This window comes from Protomyctophum parallelum (genome assembly GCF_964188405.1).
Source record: "Protomyctophum parallelum genome assembly, chromosome: 17".
Classification (NCBI taxonomy): domain Eukaryota; kingdom Metazoa; phylum Chordata; class Actinopteri; order Myctophiformes; family Myctophidae; genus Protomyctophum; species Protomyctophum parallelum.
In genome coordinates, this window is record NC_139719.1 from 33,596,338 (window position 1) to 33,618,689 (window position 22,352).

Here is a 22,352-nt window from a genome sequence, read left to right on the forward strand (position 1 = left end):
ATTGAGAGAGAGTAAGAGGAGAGGAGATGGGGAAGAGAAACAAAGATGCACAGCAACAACAAAAATAACATAACTGCAGCAGTACTACCCAGCCCGCAGCCCCTGCTTAATGTATCTGCGGCCCGTCATGGTCATACAAATATAATTATTTTCATTGTTTTGAACAAGATTGTAGATATTGTATTGTTTGTTCCAAGAAAAAGTGATATGGCCTGATGTCAGCGTATTAATCACTCACTTATTTATTCACCTGTGATAATCTGTTCATTATTATGTTCTCTTGAAGCCTCATTTTGTAACTTCATCATTATTAATCACAATGTTTTTGATTATTGAGGTCTGGCCTTATAGATGGAAATGTGTCTTTCTACTGTGTCTTTCCTTAAGTTTTTAGACTAGTCGTCTGTTACAACAGCTGGGGGCGGGATCTGCAGGCAGACACCAAGAGGCTGGGATGCACCTGGTCGCAGATAGAGACGAATGCCATTGACCAAGAACTCTGGAGGACCCTTGTCGACGGCCCATACCCCAGTAGGGGTGTCAGGCGTAAGTAAGTAAGTCTGTTACAACTTACAACATGAATTTGTAAAGGTTTCAAAATAATACTGACATTTTTAGACCTTCGACTTTTGGAATTTTGCTGAGTGGCTCCTGAGCCATCTTAAGTTGAGTAGCCCTGAACAGATTCGCAGCTTGGGCATCCGCAATCATAATTCATCGAAGCCTGCTGCGAGATGAGAATAAGCACAGAAACTGGGAGGAAGTTGGTTAGTAACACGTTGATTGGAGGAGAGACAAGCTGAGTGAGCCATATAAGGGCTAGCCCCATGAGGCAAGCCTTAGCCATCCCAACTCAACTATAAGCCCTACTCTTAAACTTAGAGAGGAGACACATTAGAGGAGACTGAAGGCTTTGTTTCCCATTCTACTCAACAATTTCCTTCCACACATTTTATGTAACAGTATTTAATTTTTGTGTGTGCGTGCATGCACTGCATGCGCACGTGCGCACACCATGCACGCACATGTTAATCTTGGCATTGAACTGCACATACAAGGTAGGTGACCATGTATTTGAGTGGACCATACATTTTTGCTTTTCTCTTAGTGATTTGAAAAGTGAAGTTTGAATATAGTGGGCACACTAGCACCTCTGCCAACTGTGGTCTGTCTGTTTTGACAGTTGTAACAACACTTGTATGTGTTAGCAGGTGTCTGTCACTATCACACTCAATAAAACACATCCTGTGTCTGTCTGGAGGCAGCTGCTAAGAGAAGCCCCAACAGTTTGCCTCCGTGCACCAATGGCAATAAGGCTCTCTTTGTGGATGTCTTGCCCCTCACTTGCTCTGATTACCCCACCCCCACTGTACTGCTCCTCCCCTCATCTCAGTAATTTTGTCAGGTAACTATTTCCACTAAGGCAGCTGTCAAACTATCTCTCTTATGACAGTCTCTTAAATGAATATAGTAGAAAGGGAACTGTAGGCTGTCAATCAAGCCACTGTAGAAATTGATGGCTGTGATCATGGCTATTGTAGGTGGTCTATAGAGCGTTGCAGTCCCGCCCCCTTTCATGACTACACCAGGCCCAAAAAATGCATTTTTCCCATAGACCTTTCAAAAAGTATTTATTTAAAGACCTTTTAAGCGTCGCACAAAGCCAACTCAAGTTGTGACAAATCATGACAACCAACACAATATTTTGGACCAAACAAATAATTACAAAGAAGAAAAACAACAAAAAAGTGTTTAATAAAAATAAATCAGGAAAGTGGCCCTTTGAACTGAGTAGATTGGACAGATTGGCCAAAACATCTTTAAAAGCTTGTTGAATGCGTGATATGGTGAGATATGAGCAGGCTACCTCATTGGGAACAGATGCGCCCCCATTTTGTCGTGGTATTCATTTAATAGGCTACTGTATAGGCTGTATAGGCTGTATATTGATCACATCATGAACGCCACAAATGCATTCCTCTGCAACTCCAAATGTCCCGTGATTCATTTAATAGACTATTTATTGCCGATCGACATGTATGCATCTGTAGCCTATACTTATACTTGCCATCTGACAAGGAAATATTGGCCTACCTGTGTCTTGTGTCCAGAACATCCATTTCCCCAGGCATTCCGACATACGACAGTGATATGATATTAATTAAAAAGACAGAGAGATTTCCCCTCATAAGCTCTGAAATAAACAATATGGGATATATTTTTACCTCTGCAAAGTTAGGTGAGTGAGCAATTGTTCAAAATAAATGGGTTTTATAATATCCTCGACAAGTTTTAGTAGCATTTGGTCGTAAGATTGAACTGTAGGCCTATAAATTAACTTCTTTGTCATTATACATGTGAGGGTAACTTTATTATTATTAACATCCATATAGCATGCCAAAATAAGCTTATCTGCGGTGCGTCGCGACATGCTGCTGCTGATACGCTGTATAGCTTGTAGATCTGTCCATTATTAACCATGATAGTAACGTGTCATAACGCGTGAGTCCATAACCTCATCACGTTACCTTATATGGAGCTAAAAAGGGGCGTGGATGTTCTATTACATCAGGTGACCCCGGGTGGAACGCTTGGGAAAGAGGCGAAATGAGCTACACCCGCGATACGCACAAATTAAATCAGTACGACACCTTTGGTGAATGGCACGTGAGATCGAGCGTACGGAAAATACACCCTCCTTATAGTCACTTTATTTACACCTCGGTGTAAATTTCCTTGGTGAATCTGGCTCTATACAATAATGCTAAGTAATTATCGGTCATTAACTCATTATTACATGCCTTGGTTGAATGCTTGATTCTGATTGGTCAATCGCTGAATTCAGCGGTGTGTTATTTCTTGATATAGACAAAGCAGTACCCGAAAATGGATTCTATTTGATCAACTCACTAACTTGTTTTCCGACAGTGCTCCAGCCCTGCAGCTGGGCAGACACAGCCAGCGCGACACTTTTTTTGTTGTGTTTTGGGTCAATTTATTAATTTATGTTAGGTAGCCATGTAATAAGCAGGATAATATCTGGCTAGGTGGTCATTGTCGGGAGATAATTCACTGACAGGGAGTTTAGGGGTTAATCACCCTGAAGATATTATCCCTTACATATTATTTTGATGACCCATATACCTCATGCATTCCTAGTAATAATCGTATAGGATAGCTTCTGCAATTGTGGATCTTATATTGATGCTCAGGAAAGCTGAAAGCATACTTTTGTTTACTATATGCTTTAAGTCAGGGGTCTTCAACGTTCTTCAGACCAAGGACCCCTAAGCTGTTAAATGTGTGTTTTCAGACATTTAACAACTTAAAGGACCACTTCACCACTTTTTCATATAATTCTTCATATATTGGGTCCTCACTAATGATCATGATAAAATAGTACAATTTCTTTCTACTCTGTCTGTGTCTCATGGGAGGGCTGTGGGCAGTTCAGAAACCCGTCCACCAGTGACATCATCGATGGGGAATGTTAATAGAAACTGCATCCTGAAACGTTGCATTGGGAAAATGGAAGCCATCGTTCTCTCGATAATAAAAATCGAAACATTATATTTCAGAACAGCCCTCCTATAAGACACAGAAAAAAATTGTGGTATTTTATCATGAACATTAGTGAGGACCAGTTATATGAAGATAGGTTGAAAAGTGGTGAAGTGGTCCTTTAAACCCGCAATCTCACCATCAGCGATGCATTGTGAGTTTGTAGATCGGCTATTTTCGGGATAATGGTCACCCCAGAATAGTGATGTGAGTGTTCAAATGGTTAATGTAAATAATACTTTAATGTCCCTTATCACACAAAGATTTGACAGCTCCTCCTGCAGTATCTCTGAGGACCCCCTAGGGGTCCCGGACCCCCTGTTGAAGACCCCTGCTTTAGTTTAAGTAATTAAACTTGTATGTGTTGGGAGTTTACTCACAGCCTTGCCTTGCTTCTCTGTTTTTCCAATAGAGGGCAGCAGGATTCAAGTACTATGATAATCCTTGATCTTTGACATCGTAATTGTCCCCTCCCTTATTGTATATTATATTGTATATTGTGAAAACATCATTAATGTTTTGCACCAGTAAAAACACCAAAAATGTTGATCCACATATTCTATTTAAATTAGTTGTGAATCCTAGTTCTATCCTGGACTCCCCCAGAGTTAGTGTCGAAGTGTCCTTGCACAAGACGCTGAACCCCTAATTGCTCCCGACGTGCAGGCCTTGCATGGTTTCCTCTGCCATCGGTGTGTGAATGGGTGAATGTTTCTATATAAAGCGCCTTGGATAAAGGCGATATATAAATGCACCATTTACCATTTATAAAGCACTGAATGGTTTATGGCCAAAGTACATGTCTAATCTCATAATAGTATGAACTATCCAGTCTAATCCAGACCTTTCAGATCGTCTGGGTTACGTGATGTCTACGTTTTGTCCTCGGAGTCAAAGCTAAACTTGGAGATTCAGTTTTTATGCACACATCTGAACAAACTCCCATAAAACTGTGTCATTTTAAATCAAAGCTGAAGACCCTTCCTTTTATTTAAAGTTTTGATAATTTTACGGTGCACTGCACGACGTAGCTTTAGTCAAGTATCTTATCAGTTTTATTTTAGATTATTCTTAATTTCTGTTCTCTTAACTCTAATCATTACTTTGCACTATATTAATGATCTTATTGTTTTGTATAAGGCACTTTGAATTGCCTTGTTGAAATCTGCTGTACTGTACTTGCCTTGATCTTTGGGTCCATCTAGAACAGAGGCTTCTGCATTCACACTGGCAGTTGTAGGTCTAGACACTAGAGGTCTCCCCTCCCCTCAAATAAAATGTACTGTAATCTATTCAGTGATTTGCGTCTCAGTGTGAAGACAAATAAATAAAGAAACATGAATCTATGACAAAAATGCTGTTTTGTTTGACCGACAAACTGTCCTCTCTATGTGCTCTCAATATTGCAGCGATCCTAAGTGACCACCAAGACACGAGTCTTGGTGAAGTATTGCAGGATGGGGCAGCAGAGCACAAGGACTTCAACTTAGTAAGTACATCAATGTTCTGTGCGTCTGTCTATGTTCTTAACCCCCAGACACTCATTTCCCGATCTTTGTTCATTTGACCTCCCCCTCCACTTCTAAGTTCTCTACCCCTCTTTACTTTGTCCCCCTTATACCCATTCTTCTTTTTCTTCCCTCCCTCCACTTGTCTCCCCTGGAGATCTCGTAAAAATGGAGCAGTTTGGACCAAAACTGTGTCAGTCAGTGACCTGATTCATTCCGCAGTGATTTTCATCATATGGGTGATCCCCCTCCATTGTATACACCTCTCACCACCGTTGACTTGACTTTCACAAGCTAGATGGTCAAACACCAGTATCTACCATAATTCACTTAGGCGGAGGCATCATCGCCATCCCCAAAACATCCCTTACTTCACCTCAAAATGTAAAAACGCAAGTCATCTGAGGGAGACTGTAATGATAACGACCTCTGCCTCCGCAAGACACATACACTACTAGCTGGCAGGATCAGATCCTGCCAGTGCTTACTTCATGTGTCTTGACTAAAATAAATAAATACAAAAGGGAATTGTCTGCCCACTAGTACTTACTATTCTACAAAAAGAGACAGCATTAGGTGGCAATAACAATAAATGGGCTTGCAGAGTGTTTGTGATTCTATTACACAGCAAGAATAACCTTTAGTACTATAATTTGTTGAATTCAGCAACAGGCGGTCAGGCCTTGAGGCAGTGATTATATTCCCTCTCTTGTTAGCATTCACCCTCACCATCTCTTATCCCTCTCTTTCCTGCTAGACCTTGGTCTTTTTGAAAAGCATCAATGTTGCATGAGGTAATATTAATTTAGTTGGTTTCTCTTGCATAGCCTGCCCTGTACCCTTCTGCTCTTCATAGTCAGCCCAGGAAGCAGGAAGGGCCGAGTCATAGCCCAGAACATTAGACTAATATAATGAACAAGGAGCCGCCACATGCAAATGCACACATGCCAACACATGTCATACACTCAAGAACGTCTTGCATATGCGTGCATGCCAAACAACGGTAATGTTGAAGGACGTTGCTATGCTCTGAAGCAAATCCCTACACCTTACAAACACATAGAGAAATATGAATAACATGCTGGGTAAAGATAGTAGGCTACAGACATTGTGGAATGAATAAACAATTGCTTGAAGGAACAATACACTAAGTTAAGACCTGCAGTAAAACACATTATTAGGCTAGCCATAAACACTCATGTCATGGACTGACACACTCCTATCCCCACACATACACACACACACACACACACGCACACGCACACACACACACACACACACACACACACACACACACACACACACACACACACACACACACACACACACACACACACACACACACACACACACACACACACACACACACACACACACACACACAAATAAATAAGAACCTTATGGACCTGGTGGTCATTAAGCTGGAGAACAAGAGTGTAGACTGGTGGTCTAATTAATGTGCGTTCCTGTCTCTCTGAAAGAAGGGCTCGTTATTCTCGCTCCTGTCTCTACAGAAGGGACTGTCCGGCGTTTTGTCTTGCTGCTTTCAGGCCTTGTTATAGACGAGCAGGCTGCCTAGTGGTTCCAGTTAATCTCGCCTTCTGCCCCCCCCATCTGCACCCCACCATAGACCGTTCAATCAGAGGAGAGCAAAGTCAGCACTCCAACACCAGAGGCATTTCTTAGTCTGCTGGTCATCTGTATGATGTTAATCAGCAGAGGTCTGATGGAGATAATGATGATCAGGCGGTGGTGGTGGCGTGTGTGTACTTTTAGTACACACTTTTAGTATGGGAACTAGGGATGCCCAGTATTGCCATTTTGCCTGATATCTGTTTACAGGTTGATTGCATGATCGATTGACCGACACCGATATGACATGATACTGCATACAGTAACTATGAGCTAGGCACTGCAGTCACAGATTAAAAAGAAAAAAAAAACCTGTGCATTCTTATTACCATTTATTAGACCTACTGATGCATATATTAGTTCCAACAACTTAAATGTAGTATTTTTACTTAACATTTTGACTTTAATGTTTTAATTTATTCAATTCAATTCAAGTAATTGTCAACTTGTTGACCCTTTTTGAAAGCTTCCCCAGACAGAAAACCCTGAATATGCACATGTTATACTGTGGTTAAAATGAATCCTGCTGCGTATTGTCGGACAGTGCGCTTCACATCTGATGTGAAGGCTCATTCGAATTAATGATGGGAGATTAACCGGAAAACACATTGGTATCGGCCAATTCTAGTTGTTTTTGGAGTAATCGGCAATGGTCTAATTCCGATTAATTAATCGGTCTGATTGTCTTTAACCTCGATACCCAGGCTTTCATTTCGTCTGCGCGAAAGATGAAAGCCTGGAAAAAGCCGTGGGCTGAACCAGTCTAAATGTCTCTGCTTAGGTCAGGCTAGATTGTCTTTACAGATAAACAAGCCCAAAGTAACAGCTTGAACAGATCTACAAGCTCACAATATTAAATATAAGGTATTAAAGTTCAATCTGACTTGCCTAAGCCTGCATTGCAGAATTTTCAGAATATGGACAAAAGTATTAATACACATTAATACACACACACACACACACACACACACACACACACACACACACACACACACACACACACACACACACACACACACACACACACACACACACACACGTCCGTAACCATCACTTTATGTCCTAAACTAACTATTACTCAAAGTATATATTTTCAACACCATATATTTTACTGTATAGTTTATGAATTGAACACATTGATAACGTTCCCTGCTGTCTTTTCTTGGTGTGGTTTACACAGCCAGTGTGAAGGCAAACGCAGCAAATTAAATATGCAAGAATGATGCAACTGGCCCAGGCCGTAGCGTAACGGTCTGGGCACCGGACTGGTAATCCAGTCGCAGTGTGCCGCGGGTTCGACTCCCGGACCCGACACGGCCTTTACTGCATGTCATCCCCCATCTCTCTCCCGTTTCCTGTCAGCATACTGTCTGTCCCTTCAAAAATCAATAAAAGGCGTAAGCCGCAAAAGAATATCTTTAAAAAAAAAAAAGAATGATGCAACTTCTCCGCCCATTCGCATCGAGTCTAACAGAGGTGTGAATGCGACCTTAGACGTGGAACAATATACATATGGACTTTTATTTGCATTCGTCCATTCTTAAGCAGCACAGCTTTCATAACTTTTGTCCTTCTGTTTCATTTTCATTCCTGACAAGATATGGCCACAATGCCATTTTTAGTTTTTCTTTTTCTTCCTCTTTTTTTGTTTTTGTTTTATTAGATAGTTTAAGCTCATATGTGAGGTCCGAGTCTGGTCATCTTTTGGCAGTGAGTTTTCTGAGGTTACCAGGTCAACAGCTCTTTCACCTCTCCCTTATCAGGTATTTTCCTGTCTGTGCTTTGTTTTGTCTTTCAAGATGGCTGCAATGAATGAATGAATGGCTCGAGCAAACAAAGAATGCACGAGAAAGTCAAATGTTTTAGTTTAGTTAGGTGACCTATGTCATTTGTGGACTGATTCACCATTAAGAAGACACCTTCTCAGCCCAGTGCTTATAGTGCACGTCAGCACGTGTGAGCTCTCTTTCTGGGGTCCCCTCATCCTTCTCCCTTCCCTAACCATACACACACACACACACAATCACACACACCATATCTTTGATGATGATGATTGGGTGGTGACATTTGTTTCACAAATTGCCTTGCACCATTTCATTGGTACTTGCAATGGAGGCCGCGTGGAGACTGTCATCTTCTCCCCAACCTTATCTTTGACTGACAGATAGGCAACTGTTCATGGTCATGATAGCGTTGCGTTGCACCGCCAGCCCCCGGCTCATTTAGAACCTAAAGCAACAGGCACATCGACCATAACAAGTAGCGTGTAGACATTATTGTCAACGCCGTCGCAGGGAGCTCAGTGATGAAACGTGTGGGACAATAAAGGCTTCCCCACGCAGACAGCAGGCTGTGGTTGTCATCCAGCCCCAAGGCTGAATGGAAACGGTCGGAGGGAGATGAGTGCTGTTGGCGGGCGGCACGTGCAGATCCCCCGAGGGAAACAAAGCCAAGTGGACAGAGAGGGCACCCCTGCCCTCAACAAGCCCACCAGCTCTCATGTCTGAGCATCATCGCCAGGTCACAGCTGAGCCAGCTCTGTCTCTGCTTCCAGCTGCAGAGGGCCATTTAAGGCCATTTCACTGTTTATGACTCGAGATTAATCCTTCCCCACCCTCTTCTTTTAACGCTTTCCTCAAGAGGAGAAGGAGAAGGAGGGATGGAGGGGGGGTGGTCACTGCGGATTTGTGACTATGTCGTTGAAATGGAGAACATACGATATCACTGCCCACGTGCCAGACTAATGCGTTCCCATTCATAAGTTGCATGTTCTGACCCTGGACAGTGTCCCCCCTCTCTTCTTTATGCATGATATTAACAGAAAGGGGCTTATGTTCATTACTTGTAATGATCTATTGTACACAGAGGAACTGTGCCAACGTGTTATTGCAGTGGTATCATTTGAGCGCTCTGGAGATGGGCGAGTCATCCAAATAGTACATTTGTGTGTGTGTGTGTGTGTGTGTGTGTGTGTGTGTGTGTGTGTGTGTGTGTGTGTGTGTGTGTGTGTGTGTGTGTGTGTGTGTGTGTGTGTGTGTGTGTGTGTGTGTGTGTGTGTGTGTGTGTGTGTGTGTGTGTGTGTGTGTGTGTGTGGGAGGGAGGGGGGACTGATTGTGTGGCAGCTAGTATGCTAATGTACTTGTGTATATAATTAGAATTGTAATATGAACCGCTTATGAACAGTGTGTGGTTGGCTGGTGGTGTCAGTAGTACTATTAATAATGTCAATATTCCTGTTCACTTACATAGACTATCATTTTACACACGCACACACGCACACACGCACACACACACACACACACACACACACACACACACACACACACACACACACACACACAATAATGCAAGCACACACAGACTCCTTTATGATGTTTACAATTCATGCAGTCGCTGGTGAATGTGTTTGTGTCTGTGCATGTGTGTAACAGAGTAGAGATTCTGTGCCAGTAGTAATGCACAGAGCCGCAGTGGAGCCCATCCCCTGTTCCCTCCCTGAGCAGCCTTGCTTTGCAGTGGGAAGAGGAACGGCAGCCAGCGGCCACTCCTTCCCCGGCTCCCATTGGCGGAAAACAGACACCTCCCTCCCCTGCCTCATTGGTATGCAGGCTGTGTGTGTGTGTGTGTGCATGTGTGTGTGTGTGTGTGTGTGTGTGTGTGTGTGTGTGAGAGAGCGAGAGAGAGAGGTAGCAGTCAGTGCTGTAGGGCAGAGGAGAGCGAGGAGGAGGAGAGTGAGTGAGTGAATGAGAGCTGCTTGCTTTGCCTGCCTGCCCGCCTATCGTCTGCTGAAGCCTGGGCTTACCTCCGCGCCACGCTGCTACACTGGCACAGAGCGCAGCACACACTCCCACACAGCACACACTCCCACACGCTCACATATACGCACAGCGTTAGACTCCCCAGGGCCGATCACTCCCACGACATACAGCTAGCAAAGGAGATACGGGGGGGGCCCCACTTGGAGTCGGGCTCACTGGGCTCTCTCCATCCATCAAGGCAGAAGGGGAGGAACGTAGCCGATACGGAGGAGCCTGACGCTACGATCTCGGCACCCATTCAAGCCTCACCCGAGTCCTCCCCCAACCCCTGATCCATCCTCGCCGACACCGTCACCCCTCTTTCGCTCCTCCCTATGCCCTTGTCCTCGGCGGCTCCCTGGCCAGTATATGGATAGAAGCTCCTTGTTTCAGCTCATACAAGAGCAGGTAAGGTTTCTATGGTTACGGTCCCTTGCCTCCCTCTTCTCGTCTGTGATGGGATTGAGTCTGGGGGCTGCATTGACTAAGGGATGCTAGTGGTGGTTAGAGCGGGAAGGGGGGGGGGGGATATGTTTGTGTTGGCTGATTGAGATCATAAGACAACACGATGGACCATGCTGGCCCCTGTGGACGTCAGGCTTTGGACTGTGTCCTGTCATGTGTGTGTGTGTGTGTGTGTGTGTGTGTGTGTGTGTGTGTGTGTGTGTGTGTGTGTGTGTGTGTGTGTGTGTGTGTGTGTGTGTGTGTGTGTGTGTGTGTGTGTGTGTGTGTGTGTGTGTGTGTGTGTGTGTGTGCGTGTGAGAGAGAGAGTGTTGTGTCTGTCTGTCTGAGAGAGGGGGAGAGAGACAGACAGAGTCAGAGAGATATATTGGATATACACATATTTGCATCCAATGGAGACATGGTGTGAGACGGTTCCATGTTTTGGCATTAGAGTTGTTTTCACTCTGCTTGCCATCTTTGAAGCACAGACGGTTGCAGTATTTCCTGGTTTCAAGGCAGATTTTGGCAAACCCTCCACAGCTCAAGAAAGGAGGCTGTTAAGAGGCTTTGAACTTCTTCGTGTCCTCATTTTCATGTGTGGCATTGAATGCCATTTATTGCTTAGATGATCAATGAAAAAGGTGTCTTTTTCACTTCTGGTATCAAAGAGACTTCTGGCCATGTAGATAATTTTGTGGTAAAACCGTAGAGAATCAGAATTCTAAATTTACCTTTTTAGGCTGCCAATCTCCAAAAGCAGCAGACCAAAAGCTATGTTAGAAGGCAGCAGCTGCCTGTTTATGCAAAGTGAGAAGGAACCTCTTCAGATATTGTTCCCTGCGGACAGGATTGCTTGCCCAAATGTGTATACTATATACCTGTCTTGGAGCAAATCCAGTCAGCCCTATTTCATATCCCATGTTCATTTCTTGGCCATCTACGGGTAATCTATCTGTGGTCTTGATGATACACTGGTCCATAGGGGTTTAGGCAGATTGGCAGATAGATTGTGCAATCATTCCGACCAAGAGGGAGGAATTGATTACCTGCTGTAGGGCCTGGTGGAGGTCACGAGTGGCCTATCAGCAAAACATTGATCAACAGACTTAAGAGCCGAGGGCAGACATGTGTATGTGTGTGTGGATGAGCCTGAATCTGTGCACGCATGCATTATTTTTTGTTTGTGTGTATGTATGAAGTGCAGGAAGCCTGATGTAGGCTATAGAGTGAATATCAATGGGGCGAGATGGTGCACTATGGTCACGGTGCTGGTTTTTCAAGCCGTCCTGGCCAGCAGTCAGGCTTGGTGAATCATTTATAAGCACTTCATTGAAGGTGCTCAGGTGATAGCTAGATTTAGTTTCTTTGCATCAGCAATGATTCGGCGAGATGTTGCTTTGCCGAAAACAAATGTTTTATGTGTTATAAAAGGGGCTGATGTGTTCACATCAATATCTTCTTCCCTACATAGCAAGACTCCAGGCTGCAGATATAGACAATATATCCTCGCTGTAAATGGCTGCTTGTCTTATTGATTAAGGTTGCACAGCGTGTGCCAATAATGTTTCAAAAGATCACAGTTTGCACTGACAATATAAGCAATGACAAAGATCTATCTATCTATATGTTTTAAATAACTGGAACAGTATACATTTTAAGCTGATACTACTTTCTCCTAATTGGCTGAACAATTGCAATTGCAACCTCCCTGAACATTTATTTCCTGTTTATTAAAGAGGTGGAGAGACGGGGAGATTGTAATGGCCAGATTCAAAAAGTTCTGAAAGATAGTGAAAATAGAAGATGTACAAGCTCGATGTGAGTGTGTACATCATTTATATATATATTTTTTCTTCTATTTATAGTGACTCATAGGAATAGACTGTGACAACCAGGAATAGTCTGGTGACCACCCGAGAGATGGTTGGCAGCCGGAATGTAGACGGCACCCGGGTAAGCAGTTTGGGTTAGCGGCCCAGCCTGTGTCCCCCGTGAGGAGAACGCCCAAAAAACCCACGTGAGGCCTTTAGGAGGGCCATTCAAGCCGCAAGTGGAGCCTGCAGAATCCACCACTCCCGAATGAAGTGTCTGGTGCCGGGAATCTGGTGCGACGCACCGGTCCTGGGTGCACCTGGTGAGAGCAGGAGAGGACCTGGTGAGACGTAGGAGGTGACCTGGCCAGGAGTCAACCCACAGTGCCTAGTCCCTCCACACGCCGGATGGCCCGCCCGGTACCCATCAGATGGCTCGCACAGTACCGGCAGAGTAGTTCTGGAGCAGCGGATTGTGTGTCCCTGGTTTTTCTCTAATGGGACTGATCGAGGGTAGCTATACTGGGACGTAAGTCGGGACTTGATCACCCTGGCTGGGTCACCCGAGTGATGGGTATGATGTTGGAAGACCCGAAACCCGGATGACCTTGGGATACATCACTGAGGATACGTCCCAGTTGCATCCTTGCAGTGTTTTTTAGTTCTTAGACTATATTTTGACTAGAATATTGGAGATGAAGATGAAAACTCAGGACATTTTCCCTGTTTTTAAGTTAGTTTCACTTAGTTTCACACTAAAATGTTTAGTTATTCTAGTTTTAGTTATTTTGTTAGTTTTAGTTAATTATAATAACCCTGGTTAGATCCCTCTGTTTAGGTTCCCTAATATAACCAGAATGACAGCGGTCATGTCTGATTCATTTAAAGAGCTAACAGATTTTTCATAGTATTGTACTGTCACGACTGCCTAGGCCCCAGTGCATCCACTGGCTTTGTCTTTTACTAGTGTGCAAGTAGAGCTCCACTGAATCAAATGAAAGTTAACCACTTAAACCCCAGCATCCACATTCTACAAGCTCACAATGCGTTGTGAGCTTGTAGATTGGCTATTTTCTGCAAAGATATTTAATGTAGATTGAAAACAGAAAGTCTCTTGTATGGAATACTAGAATTTCGCGGCCGCTTTGCGGCCGCTCATCCCAGAGTTACTTTGCCGCGCACTATGGGAAGAAGGAAATTGCGGGAGTTGACTCCACATGTAGTAACGGATGGGTTATTAGTTATTATTATGTGTCCTTATTAGTGTAGTGTAGTCAACACGTTATGGCTCATACACACTGCCCGGTATTTGCTCCGATTATGCTGTCGGGGAGCATTTTTGGCACTTGCCGACAAAACCGCTGATCTGACGTTAAGCGGTGCCCAAAAGGTAGATCAGGATCTACCAGTATAGATCACAAAGGCTTTGCAGTTAGACCACATGACATGGCCCTAAAAATATATATAATTTTAATATAAAAAACGATTTTTGCATCTGCCGCTTGAGATGACTTGATTGATTGACATCAAAAAGGTCCTGTCAGCTCAAACACACAATGCAATACTTGTTGTTGCGTACAATCATCAGTAGCAAAGTCAAATACCAAAAATAAAAACCCTACCATTTCCATTTCCCCCCCTCTATTTCCCATTCCATGTGCGTTTGTCTTATAGTTCTCTGGCCTCTCACACACACACACACACACACACACACACACACACACACACACACACACACACACACACACACACACACACACACACACACACACAGTATTGGCAACAAATTGCACTTGAAGTACAGTACAGTTGAAAATAGCAGATCTACCAGCTCACAATGCATAATCATGTAACATATTCTGTTTCTCACACACACACACACACACACACACACACACACACACACACACACAGAGAATTGACATAAAAATGTACTTTACAGTTGAAAATAGCAGATCTCCAAGCTCATGATGCAGCAACACAGCAGATCTCCAAGCTCATGATGCAGCAACACAAACGTCCAACATAGATAAAAGTAATTACTCACCTACTGCTGCAGGTCCATAAATAATCCCTGTGTTGTTCAAGATGCATAATAATGATTGTCGCGTGGTTTAGCGACGACTACCACAGTCCACATACCACTATGAGAGGAGAACGACACACACGTGCGACTACACGCACACACGTGCGATACCGCACGCAGCGCACGCAGCATTGACGTGTGTTGCTACGACGCAGCATTGTGTTGCTACCTTAGAGTATATACTCTAAGGTTCCCTGGTATAGATGATTATATATATATTATATATATATTCATTCCGTGGGTAAATCCCTGTAGGCTACCCACATATTGGTAGCCTATATTAGCCCAATATTGGCGTTACGCATTTCACTTGAATAATGTTGTGTGCGCACGTGCGCGTGCGGAGAAAGACAGTTATTTAATGAAACTCAAGATTATAACATCCTGTCTCGCTGCCGCCGTGTATAGGCTGCACGGCTATTCCTGTGTGTGTGTGTGTGCGTGCGTGCCGTGGTGAGAGAGAGAGAGATCGTGGCTTCCAGGCGTGCGTGTGCGTGTGCGCAATGAAATGTACTCGGCAGTATGGCTGGCAGGTGAAATGGCGAATTCGAACGGTGTAATTGTAATAGTTTGGAACAAACCAAAATCTGTCAAAGAACAATGTTGATGTAACTAAGAGATTCGCTGAGAGAGCGATATTTAATATACAGAGATTTAGAAGGAATAAGCAAAATCGTGAGGCGAAAATTCCTCTCCTTCCTCGTTATTTTCTCCTGCGGAGTCCGGACAGTGGACTGTCAGGGAGACTCGGAGATCAGAGCAGCACAGGCTGAGAGGCAGAGCTAGTAGCCAATTAAAAGACGGAGTAGTAGTTGCCAGGTTCGCGAATTGTAAGCGAGTCGTAGTGTGTGTTGAATGGCATTTGAATGGCATTTGTGGGCTTGTGAATGAATTTTCTCACATGTAATTTGTGCTCACTTGCATAGACCTGGCGAATTTAGCGTGGTGAAAGGGCAACAGTGTTCCGGGGGTGTGGGTGCTTCGGGCGATAATGTTTGTAGTAAACAAATGCATTGGCGGCGTGAGTGTGGACGGGAGGCATTTTTGGTGGCAGTGCCAGTGCCATTGTTTGGCGGGTGGTGTCGAGTTTTGCCGTTCGGCGCGATAGGAGGAGATAGCGTTGCAACACTGCGAAGGTAAGTGTGTGACGTCACTGCCGTGTGAGTGTGTGTGGGTGTAGTGTGTAAGATGGTGTTGTGGGTGTTGCAATAGCGACGTAGCTGTTGTGGCTTTGGGTTTCTTGCCATGTGTTGGGTACAAGTTCTCTAATGTTATAATAGATAGAGCCATGAGGGACTCTGGTCAACCATATAGGGTTAAGTGCTTTGCTCAAGGGCAAATGTTGAAGGAGGAGAAGCATTAGTCATTTTTCGGGACTGGACAGAGAATCCCTGTTCTGCGGGACATTTGGCGAAAATAGCTGATAAACTATAGCTCACAATGTATTTCTTTAGTTTGTAGATTGACTCTTTTCTGCAAAGATAATTGGTGTACTGTAGATGGAACAAAAGGACTGGGTCTAGTAGAGACCGCTGGGGAACTCTAGTCAGCAAAGTATGCAGTGTAGGGTTCAAGTGTTAAGGCAGCTGTGGCTGTTTGGAAGCCAGCAGTGAACAGCAGCTTGACTTCTTTTAATCCCAACGAAGCAATGCTGTTTTGTAGCTGTCGCTTTTGTATTCTTCTTATTACCTCTTGTTGTGCCTAAAATGTTTTACACACACATTGATGCATTTTGAGTATTGTGGTCAATACAGTCTCCCCATTACAAAAATCAGACCCGTCTGAAGTGAGTGGTGCTGTGCTGTGCTGTGCTGTGCTGTGCTGTGCTGTGCTGTGCTGTGCTGTGCTGTGCTGTGCTGTGCTGTGCTGTGCTGTACTGTACTGTACTGTACTGTACACAAGCCTGTGTGTGTGTCTGTGTCTGTGTTAGGCTGTGTGACACGCACAAACAAACGCTATAACGCTATTTTCTTGCTCGGACACAGCCAGGGACACAGGGACAGACCCAGGGACACAGGGACAGACCCAGGCACACAGCCAGTCACACATAGCTGTCTATAGGAGTGGTTGCACCACTCAAAAAACCTCTTTCTCACATGAACGGGGGGGTTCATTTAACACTGGCCTTGCAAGCATATATATAACGGGGGAAGAAAATGTTGTTTTTATACTCTCAGGTGGGAACATATGAAAATGCTGCAGGGAGAGAGAGCATGATAGAGAGAGCATGATAGAGAGAGAGAGAGAGAGAGAGAGAGAGAGAGCACAGTGGCTGGCTACTGCTAGTATTAGTCTTTGTCTGCAAGAAGTAGCAATGCTGAGCTCAGGCTATTTCTGGCCCATGCAAGCACACATGCACACTCATGATGACAGCATGCACATGCGCATACACACATGCACTCACATATATGTGTCATTGCCTTTCTACAGTCACAGCACCATCAGTGAGGTCATTAGTCGGTGCATATCTCACCCCCTATGTCATTCTCTTATCTGACCTATAAAGACCCACGTTGTCAAGCACAGGATGAGACTCCTCTGCGCCTTCCTCTTTCATCACTGAGTGATACTGATCCGCATTGACCTTTATGTTGATGACCTGTTTGTTTATACACTACGGACCGCATAATTGTTAGGAGGAAATGTCATAAGGTGTCCTACTTGCATTAAGACGGAACTCCCCCCCCCCCCCTTCCCTTTCTTTGTTTCTTGGAAAATTAACACAAAGGGAACCATGCACAAAAACTAATTTCACCCATTTTTTTTACTTCAATAATCTCCAACAGTACCGCAAAGACAGTAAATGATGTCTGCCGTCTGGCAGTGATGGAAACAGTCTGCGAGTGTGGGGATGTTTGTAACAGTAGAGCAGAGAATGCATTGTAATAATTATGAAGAGAGTGACCCAGTTGTGTGTGAACAGCAGTGGGACCTTAGGGTGGGAGGCATCATTCACAGGGCAATCTCCAGTTCATGGCACATAATACCAAGCCCAGTCACGGCCGTTGCACCGACTGCACAGCTGAGCAGTCAATCACTTGAACCACAGCAATCCCTGTTCTCGGGGGGGAACGTTCACCAAAAATTGCAGATCTAGTAGCCTGTAGCCTCATAGCTCAAAATGAGCTATGAGGCTATTTTTGGCAAAGAGACTTGGTGTAGTAGAAGTAGAGTGAAAAAAGAGTACATGCAGTTACAACTCGTATGATCATATGATGATGTTGTGCCAAAATTGCCTATCAATGCGTTGATGTGATGCATTGTGAGCTTGTAGCTAGTTTTATTATTTTAGAAAATGTTTGTAAATATTCACCCATAGTGGCAATATTCACCCATAGTGGCAATATTCACCCATAGTGGCTGAAATAGGGATTACAGGTTGACATTGGTTAAATTACAGTTAAAAACTCCAGATTTTGCTGTGTATGCACAGCTGCACCAGGTTCGTCTGATGCTCACACAATTGTTGGCTACGTTGCTTCTACTCGACACACACAACCTATAACTACTACTCAGACACTACATCTACATTGTTGACTGTTATACGTATATGACACAGCTACTGTATGGTGCTTCAACTCAACACACACAGAAGACCTATAACTACACTATTCGGCCTCTCAGACAGAGACACTATAGCCTTTGATCTTTTGACTGGTGTTTGTCCTATACCATTATGTTGCATCACATCAACATCTAACTAATATCATGGTACTGTATCACTGAGACGCGTTCTTTGTATGTGCCCTGTACTGTATATAGTGAGGCCTCATTGTTTGCCGTGCAACAATGGCAACATGGACAGTGTGCAACCGCCAACGTGCACACCCGTTTGAATCTAATTCATGCTCCGTCATACGATGTCTCCAAAGACCGAAAATATACAATCTATACGCTCACTTATAGATCTACTAGGTTTGGTCCACGACACTGTCATACAACTAATATAAATCAGGCTTTACAGCCTGCAAATATAAATCAAGCTGTACTTAAATCTGTGACGGTGAGGTACTTTATGTACCCAGGTCAGAGTCGCGTGTCTCGTCAGCCAGCCCCTCCCATGTGGAATCAGTAAGTCGGTTACTGGTTAGAAAAAATCAGTTTGGATATGTTTTCAGTTAATTGCCCAGCCCTGGTCTGGTCTGGGTACAGTGGAGTGGAGTGGCTGTGCACTCTCTGGTCTGGTCTGGTCTGGTCTGGTCTGGTCTGGTCTGGGTGGAGTGGAGTGGCTGTGCACTCTCTGGTCTGGTCTGGTCTGGTCTGGGTGGAGTGGAGTGGCTGTGCACTCTCTGGTCTGGTCTGGTCTGGGTACAGTGGAATGGAGTGACTGTGCACTTTCTGGTCTGGTCTGGTCTGGGTACAGTGAAGTGGAGTGGCTGTGCACTCTAGTCTGGTCTGGTCTGGGTACAGTGGAGTGGAGTGGCTGTGCACTCTGGTCTGGGTACAGTGGAGTGGAGTGGCTGTGCACTCTAGTCTGGTCTGGTCTGGGTACAGTGGAGTGGAGTGGCTGTGCACTCTGGTCTGGTGTGGTCTGGTCTGGGTACAGTGGAGTGGAGTGGCTGTGCACTCTAGTCTGGTCTGGTCTGGGTACAGTGGAGTGGAGTGGCTGTGCACTCTGGTCTGGGTACAGTGGAGTGGAGTGGCTGTGCACTCTAGTCTGGTCTGGTCTGGGTACAGTGGAGTGGAGTGGCTGTGCACTCTGGTCTGGTGTGGTCTGGTCTGGGTACAGTGGAGTGGAGTGGCTGTGCACTCTAGTCTGGTCTGGTCTGGGTACAGTGTTGTGGAGTGGCTGTGCACTCTAGTCTGGTCTGGTCTGGGTACAGTGGAGTGGAGTGGCTGTGCACTCTGGTCTGGTCTGGTCTGGGTACAGTGGAGTGGAGTGGCTGTGCACTCTAGTCTCCGCCGGCAGTAATAGAGGTCGTGAGGGTTAATACTGCCATCATTCCCCCTGTAGTCAGCAGTCCACCCCTCTACCGTATTCTCCTCCTATACTCCAGCACACTGCTCCAGTCACTCCCCCTCCATTCGTCCCTAATGTTAGACTGTGATCTGCCACCCCTTCACTCCTCCACACATTAGCTCCGTCTCATGTCATCAGTCCTACTACTGTAACATACTGAATGCTTCGTTTCAGCTGCTTGTTGCCACCTTGTTCGCCATTCTCGTACGTATCTCTTCTATTCCCATGTCTGTATTCTAGCAGACTCTCCCAACCGCCCGTCTGATGGTCTGACACATACACGCTCGCGCACGCACGCACGCACGCACACACACACACACACACACACACACACACACACACACACACACACACACAGGTCCTTTAAATTCCCTTTTGTCTCCTTCCTCTCTCCTGCCTAGAAAATAGAGAGAGTGGAAAAAACACAAGAAAAGCAGCGACAAGCATGCAGCCGGTAACCATGGCAACGCATGCAACTTGTCACCTCATCGTCCCTCGCCAGCCTTGGATGGGCTCAGTAAGCACCCCTACCCCCGTCTGTTTCTCTATGTTTATCATCCCTCTCTGTCTGTCTCCCCGTCTATCTTTCAGTGGTTTTCACGCTTTTCTCATTCTCTCAATTCCTACCCCATCCTGTTTTTATTTAGTCTCATTGATCATTGACCATGCAGCAAAGGTGGGCCAGTGTTCATCTCTGTGTTCAAATCATCCTAGTGATGGGCGTTATGGCTTCAAATCAACATTTAAATATTTTGCCTCGAATAGGATTAATGAGCAATTTATTTCATTTCAATTGTGAAAATTATAAAGAACGAAATAAATATTGGAACTCTTTTGTGTTGATTTGTTGGAAAAAATCTTATTGGTTTCTAATATGTTTTAAGTTAATTCCCCAGCCCTACCTCATCCCACGGGTGCAGTACGTTGTTCAGACTAGTCATTGGTCCGACAAATGACAACCCACCTCATCTCCTAACCTAACCATAACCGCAAGCACGGGAGCAGACACTAGTCCGCGTGTCGGACTAATGCCCTGTCTGAATTACATGCGGTCCCCCATCCCACTTGTTGATAATCCAGCAGCCACTGCCATCCCTCTGCCATTCTGCCACGCTCCCCCTTCCCCCCAGTTGTGGACAGACAGTGTCCCGTGGGTAATGTTCCCATCAGCAGGAGACCAAAACGACAAGGTAGCTGAGAAGTCTTTCACCATGCAACACTATTGGGGATTGTGTACTGTAGATGTACTGTAGATGTGTGTGGCCCAAAAACACTGGAAAAGACAGGATGAGGATTTACTATGCATACATGTGGTTTGTACTGTATGTGGCAGCGTGTCTGAGCTTCTGTGTTAATGTCTGTGAATAAGTGCAACCGCTGGCTGCCATGTATACTGTTATAGCCTAGTGATGTGCTGACATATGGGCGATGACAGTAATCGCACGTCCCCGATGTACCTCCGTGTTCTCCCTCCTGTCAGCCCCCCCCCCTGCATCCACCCCCTCCCCCCCCCTGCCTCCCCCCCGACAGTGCCAGCGGCGCATTAAAATCTGTCTGAATCGGAATCCGTCTCCTCCGTGGCGGCAAAGTGGATGCAGAGCGCTGGAGTGTGTCACAGACCTCTGATGATAGACAGACTGAAAGACACTGCAGGGAAGGAAGCAAAAAGAGCGCAGGGCATGGTTAGATGACATACAGAATGGCAGGCAAAGTGCCCTGTGCATTTATATTCCCTCTGTGCCCGAGTGTGTGTTTCTCAGAGAAATATTAATCTGCCCTTCTGCCCTTTCTAGCTAGATAAGTCCTCTCTCCCTGCTCTGCCTGTCTCTATCTTTGTCACTCCCTTTCTTGGCTTCCAGTTGCTGCATGCATCCAATTAAAAGCACTGCTGATGACCTACAGGTTAATCAAGGGTACCCCCCCCCCCTACCTCCAGCATAATGATGGCCCCAGTGCACCCCTGGGTTCCTGCACACAGGATGTCTGTCGCTCCCTTCTTAATGACACCCTGGCCAACACTCCAATCGTCCTAGACTCTTCTCCCTCCTGGCGCTCAATCTGTGGAATGACCTCCGCCTCTCAGCCAGGACTGTAGACTCACTCCCTCTTTTCCGGCGCAGTCTGACCTCTTCAGACTCCACTTCAGCCTGCACTCCTTATTCTTTGTATCACTTTTGTTTTCTGTAGATGCTGGCTATACTATGCCTAGGCTGTGATGTGGCTGCACCACATTGGTCCATAGCAGCGATTCCCAACCTGTGGGCCAGGGCCCACTAGTGAGCCTATGTTGGTTACTTGGTTACTATGCATGTTATTGAGGCAGACATATACTGTTTGTTTGACCGCACATGCTAAGCATGTTATTTAGATAACATGTTGTTCAGACAGTTGCTATCTTTAGATTTAATAGCTAGTTTCGCCAAAGAGATTTGGTCTAGATGGGATGAAGTATATAGACCTCAGTCAGCGAAGTACAGTATAAGGTTTAAGAGGTTAATTGATTTCAATGCACACTATTGACGTGACCATTTACCCTTTCACTTGTTGACTTGG

General features: G+C 45.0%; 1 protein-coding gene across 2 annotated transcripts in view; it reads left to right on the forward strand.

The window, feature by feature from the left end:
* Positions 1–414: 414 nt before the first annotated feature.
* The window catches only part of rhbdl1 (rhomboid, veinlet-like 1), a 65,195-nt gene continuing 43,257 nt past the window's right edge, over positions 415–22,352 (forward strand). The window contains exons 1-2 of one of the 2 annotated variants that reach the window (XM_083787260.1): positions 415–550; positions 4,971–5,050. In XM_083787260.1, coding sequence (XP_083643386.1) covers positions 481–550; positions 4,971–5,050 — 150 coding nt within the window. In that variant the 5' untranslated portion in view covers positions 415–480. Of the gene's footprint in view, positions 551–4,970; positions 5,051–10,445; positions 10,907–22,352 lie in introns of those variants that run through there. The other variant, XM_083787261.1, reaches the window with a different exon arrangement.